At 43.1% G+C, this 5,000-nt stretch overlaps 1 protein-coding gene across 1 annotated transcript in view; it reads left to right on the forward strand.

Moving 5' to 3' along the window:
- LOC311287885 (adenylate cyclase type 4) overlaps positions 1–5,000 on the forward strand; it is a gene marked incomplete at its 3' end in the record, with an annotated part of 35,196 nt that overhangs the window by 7,795 nt on the left and 22,401 nt on the right. Inside the window, exons 3-6 of the mRNA XM_084404997.1 lie at positions 1–44; positions 953–1,150; positions 3,475–3,636; positions 3,844–3,993. The exon at positions 1–44 is cut by the window's left edge and continues 429 nt beyond it. Coding sequence (XP_084261123.1) covers positions 1–44; positions 953–1,150; positions 3,475–3,636; positions 3,844–3,993 — 554 coding nt within the window. The remainder of the gene's footprint in view (positions 45–952; positions 1,151–3,474; positions 3,637–3,843; positions 3,994–5,000) is intronic.

Genomic DNA, 5,000 nt, shown 5'->3' on the forward strand with positions numbered 1-5,000 from the left:
TCTTCTGCGTGACCATCATCGTCATCATCCCGTCCACCGGCAGGGTAAGAGCTGTTAGGACCAGATCCGATTAAAGGTGCTGTCTGTAAGAATGACAGCTAGTGGTCGAAATCGGTACTGCAGTCGAAATTCTAAATATCAGAGATCGTTGTTTCCCCGCCTCTTCAGACTCGACGCTCACGCGGGTCGCCAGTTTAAGGACACGCCACAGGACCGCGCGTAATTGACAATTAAAGCCAAGGACACTTACAGTTGATTTATTTAGAGATTTTTAGATGGATATCGAGACAGCTGTGTGGAATCTGCAATCTCTGACCCAGAGTGTTTGCTCGTTTCCATGGCTGCGATACGCTGTGTTTCCTGCCAACTGGCAACCCGGAGTGTCGAAATACTATTGGCTGAACTGGCAGTGGGCGGAGTCACACAGACCAAAACAAAAGTTACACACAGCACCTTTAATTAAGACCCCGAGTCAGAAGTCAGCTTCAAGACTCACGAGGAGTCCGTAGGCCGTAACCCCGCTTACAGAGATCACAGCAGTTATACCCTTCACTGAGGCCTAAGATCAAGATAATGTGTTCTTTCTCTCACGGAGAGGACTCTTTTAATCTAACAGTAAAGTAAAGACTTTAACAAAACAAGACCGTATTTCATCTCTGGAAGCCGAGCTAAATGAGCAAACACTGTTACTGTATTCCTGGCACTGGTCCAGACCCTCAGTCACCTCTCAGACTTTGAAGAATACATGAAAAGAACATTTCAGTATTCACACTGGTAACTTCTATAACAAAGTACAATCTCATAAGCCTAGAGAAGTCATTCAATTCATTTAGAAGGACAAATATTGATGAATACCTTGATTATAATCACTCTTTAGATATACATAGGAGCAGCAGTGTATTCCAGTATTTCCAGCCGTGTTTCTCACTGAAGGTTTCTCCCGCTCCCGCAGAGCCTCGGCGTTCACGTGGCGGCGTTCGCAGTGGTGTGTGTGGTGGTGTGTGTCTGCGTGGCTCTTCTGGCGTGTTTGCCGTGTTTGCCGGTGCTTCGGCGGGGAGAGACGCCACTCGCGCTCTTCATCTGGTCTCTGCTCCTCATCGTCGCCTTCGTGTTCGTCTTCACCGGAGGCGTCGTCACCGCCTGGGACCAGGTCAGGAGATCTCTTATTATGTGTTTTAGTTTACAAAACATTAACAGGACACTCGCACACTATTTTGTCTTTTTTAAGCCAGAAATATACTTTAAGCAAATCATTTTCATTAAATGTTTTTTTTTTTTTTTTGGTCAGATATAATTATTTTGTCATATATAATTAATTATATATATATATATATATATATACAGTATATATATATATAAAGTTTATTTATTTATTTAAATTAATTTATATACAGTGAGGAAAATAAGTATTTGAACACCCTGCTATTTTGCAAGTTCTCCCACTTAGAAATCATGGAGGGGTCTGAAATTGTCATCGTAGGTGCATGTCCACTGTGAGAGACATAATCTAAAAAAAAAAAATCCAGAAATCACAATGTATGATTTTTTAACTATTTATTTGTATAATACAGCTGCAAATAAGTATTTGAACACCTGAGAAAATCAATGTTAATATTTGGTACAGTAGCCTTTGTTTGCAATTACAGAGGTCAAACGTTTCCTGTAGTTTTTCACCAGGTTTGCACACACTGCAGGAGGGATTTTGGCCCACTCCTCCACACAGATCTTCTCTAGATCAGTCAGGTTTCTGGGCTGTCGCTGAGAAACACGGAGTTTGAGCTCCCTCCAAAGATTCTCTATTGGGTTTAGGTCTGGAGACTGGCTAGGCCACGCCAGAACCTTGATATGCTTCTTAAAAACCCACTCCTTGGTTATCCTGGCTGTGTGCTTCGGGTCATTGTCATGTTGGAAGACCCAGCCTCGACCCATCTTCAATGCTCTAACTGAGGGAAGGAGGTTGTTCCCCAAAATCTCGCAATACATGGCCCCGGTCATCCTCTCCTTAATACAGTGCAGTCGCCCTGTCCCATGTGGAGAAAAACACCCCCAAAGCATGATGCTACCACCCCCATGCTTCACAGTAGGGATGGTGTTCTTGGGATGGTACTCATCATTCTTCTTCCTCCAAACACGTTTAGTGGAATTATGACCAAAAAGTTCTATTTTGGTCTCATCTGACCACATGACTTTCTCCCATGACTCCTCTGGATCATCCAAATGGTCATTGGCAAACTTAAGACGGGCCTTGACATGTGCTGGTTTAAGCAGGGGAACCTTCCGTGCCATGCATGATTTCAAACCATGACGTCTTAGTGTATTACCAACAGTAACCTTGGAAACGGTGGTCCCAGCTCTTTTCAGGTCATTGACCAGCTCCTCCCGTGTAGTTCTGGGCTGATTTCTCACCTTTCTTAGGATCATTGAGACCCCACGAGGTGAGATCTTGCATGGAGCCCCAGTCCGAGGGAGATTGACAGTCATGTTTAGCTTCTTCCATTTTCTAATGATTGCTCCAACAGTGGACCTTTTTTCACCAAGCTGCTTGGCAATTTCCCCATAGCCCTTTCCAGCCTTGTGGAGGTGTACAATTTTGTCTCTAGTGTCTTTGGACAGCTCTTTGGTCTTAGCCATGTTAGTAGTTGGATTCTTACTGATTGTATGGGGTGGACAGGTGTCTTTATGCAGCTAACGACCTCAAACAGGTGCATCTAATTTAGGATAATAAATGGAGTGGAGGTGGACATTTTAAAGGCAGACTAACAGGTCTTTGAGGGTCAGAATTCTAGCTGATAGACAGGTGTTCAAATACTTATTTGCAGCTGTATCATACAATTAAATAGTTAAAAAATCATATATTGTGATTTCTGGATTTATTATTATTATTTTTTTTTTTGATTATGTCTCTCACAGTGGACATGCACCTACGATGACAATTTCAGACCCCTCCATGATTTCCAAGTGGGAGAACTTGCAAAATAGCAGGGTGTTCAAATACTTATTTTCCTCACTGTATATTTTCCATTTTCATTTTCATTTTAGTTAAAATTGTAGTAACTTAGTTGTGTTTTGTCATTTTTATTAGTTTTAGTTTTTCAAAAAAATGTTTCGGCCTAAAAAACGCTTGACACTACTTGGAGCACCTTTAATTTAGTTTTTATTTATATATTTTCATTGTAATTTTAGTTAATGTTTATGAAAATGTTATTCATATTTTAAATTCATTTTAATATTTTGTTGTTTTTTGTTATTTTCAGAGAATAAAAACAAAAAAAGTAGAAAAAAAATGTTGCCTTGACAACTAGCTGAAATAAAATAAGATTGTTTTTTATTTATTTATTTTAGTTAACGTTTATTTCATTTCAAGTAACAAAAATGCAATTTTATGGTTTTAGTTTTTGGTTACCAACAATAACCCTTCTGTATATTTGAGATATACTGATTTTCGCCTTTACACCTGCTGTTTTTCATCTTCAGGTCGCGTTCTTCCTCTTTCTGTCACTGTCCGTTTATACGGTTCTTCCTCTCAGGCTCTCATGGGCTCTGAGCTTCGGCATCGGAGTGAGTGTTTGTCACATCGTCATCATCAGTACATATGTGTCCGTCACCAGTCCGCAGACACGTGACCTCGCCGTGCAGGTAACACACACACACACACACACACACACACACACACACACACACACACACACACACACACACTCACTCAAACGCACAGCTGTACAAACACCTGAACGCTTCATGGCTGGTCAGAGGAAATGTTATATGCAAAACCTGTTCAGTGGAGGCCACCGGCTGATTTGCCTGTCACCACACATATTCAAAACCTCTTTCTGTGTGTCTCAGTTGGTGGCGAACGCAGTGCTGTTTGTGTGCGTCAACTGTGTTGGCATGTTTCACCTTTGGCACACTGAGCATGCTCACAGGAAGTCCAGCAAGAAACGAGAAGATTTCAGCAAAAACCGCTCCACACAGGCCAAACAGAAACGTGATCAGGTACAGATTCCCATATATGTGTACCAAAGTGATTTGAAACACTCTGCTCACGTGAAGTTGCTATGCACACATAATAATAATAGCACTGATAGTTGTTTTTATTATTTTCAAATGATTTTATAAATGTAATTTTTATTATTAAGTTTTGTATTTGTTTTCATTTTTGTTATTCATTTTATCATCATATGGCATCATATGGCTCTGATTGAGCACTGGCTTCACGGCTGAGTCCTGAGATTGGCATGGCACCGTGGCACACATCAGGTGACCCTCGCACCGATCTGCCCCCGCACTTCCAGCCCGTGGCTTACACCTTGCCTCTCTACAGGCCGGAGTGCCCTTAGAACAAGTGTCCAGGCACACTTTTGTCACAACAGATGCCTCCAGAATGGCTCGCCATCTCCTCCTCTGGAGTCAGCAGCGGCTCAGGTCGCTCCATGCCATTTGCATTCTGGGCGAGCTCAAGCATGCAGCCGACGCGCTCTCATGACAGCTCACACTCCTGGGAAAATGGATTGGTGTTCTTCCAGTTGGGTAGTTTCCCAGTCGGCCCAATCAGCTCTGGGTTTTCCTTCCTGCAGGAGTGGTTCCCTCAACCTTAAAAGTGTATGTTGCCCATTGCAGTAGACGGTAAGCCTTTGGGAAAGCATGCCCTGATATCAGGTTCCTGAGAGGAGCTAGGAGACTACATCCTCCTCGGCCATGCCTCATCCCCTCTTGTTACCTCTCTGTTCAACTTAAAGCCCAACCGAGAGCGCCATTTGAGCCCCTACAGTCAGTCAAGCTTAAGATCCTGTTTCTCCTGACTGCGCTCACATCTATCCAGAGGGTGGGGGTCCTGTAGGCATTTTTGGTCAGAAAAACGTGTCTGGAATTTGGACCGACTGACTCTCACATAACGCTGAGACCCCGGCCCGGATATGTGGCCAAAGCTCCCACTACTCCTTATCGGGAATCAGGTGGTGAACATGCAAACGCTGCCCCTTGGTGAGCCTTGGTCTACATGG

This window comes from Rutilus rutilus (assembly GCF_951802725.1).
Source record: "Rutilus rutilus genome assembly, chromosome: 3".
NCBI classification, from domain to species: domain Eukaryota; kingdom Metazoa; phylum Chordata; class Actinopteri; order Cypriniformes; family Leuciscidae; genus Rutilus; species Rutilus rutilus.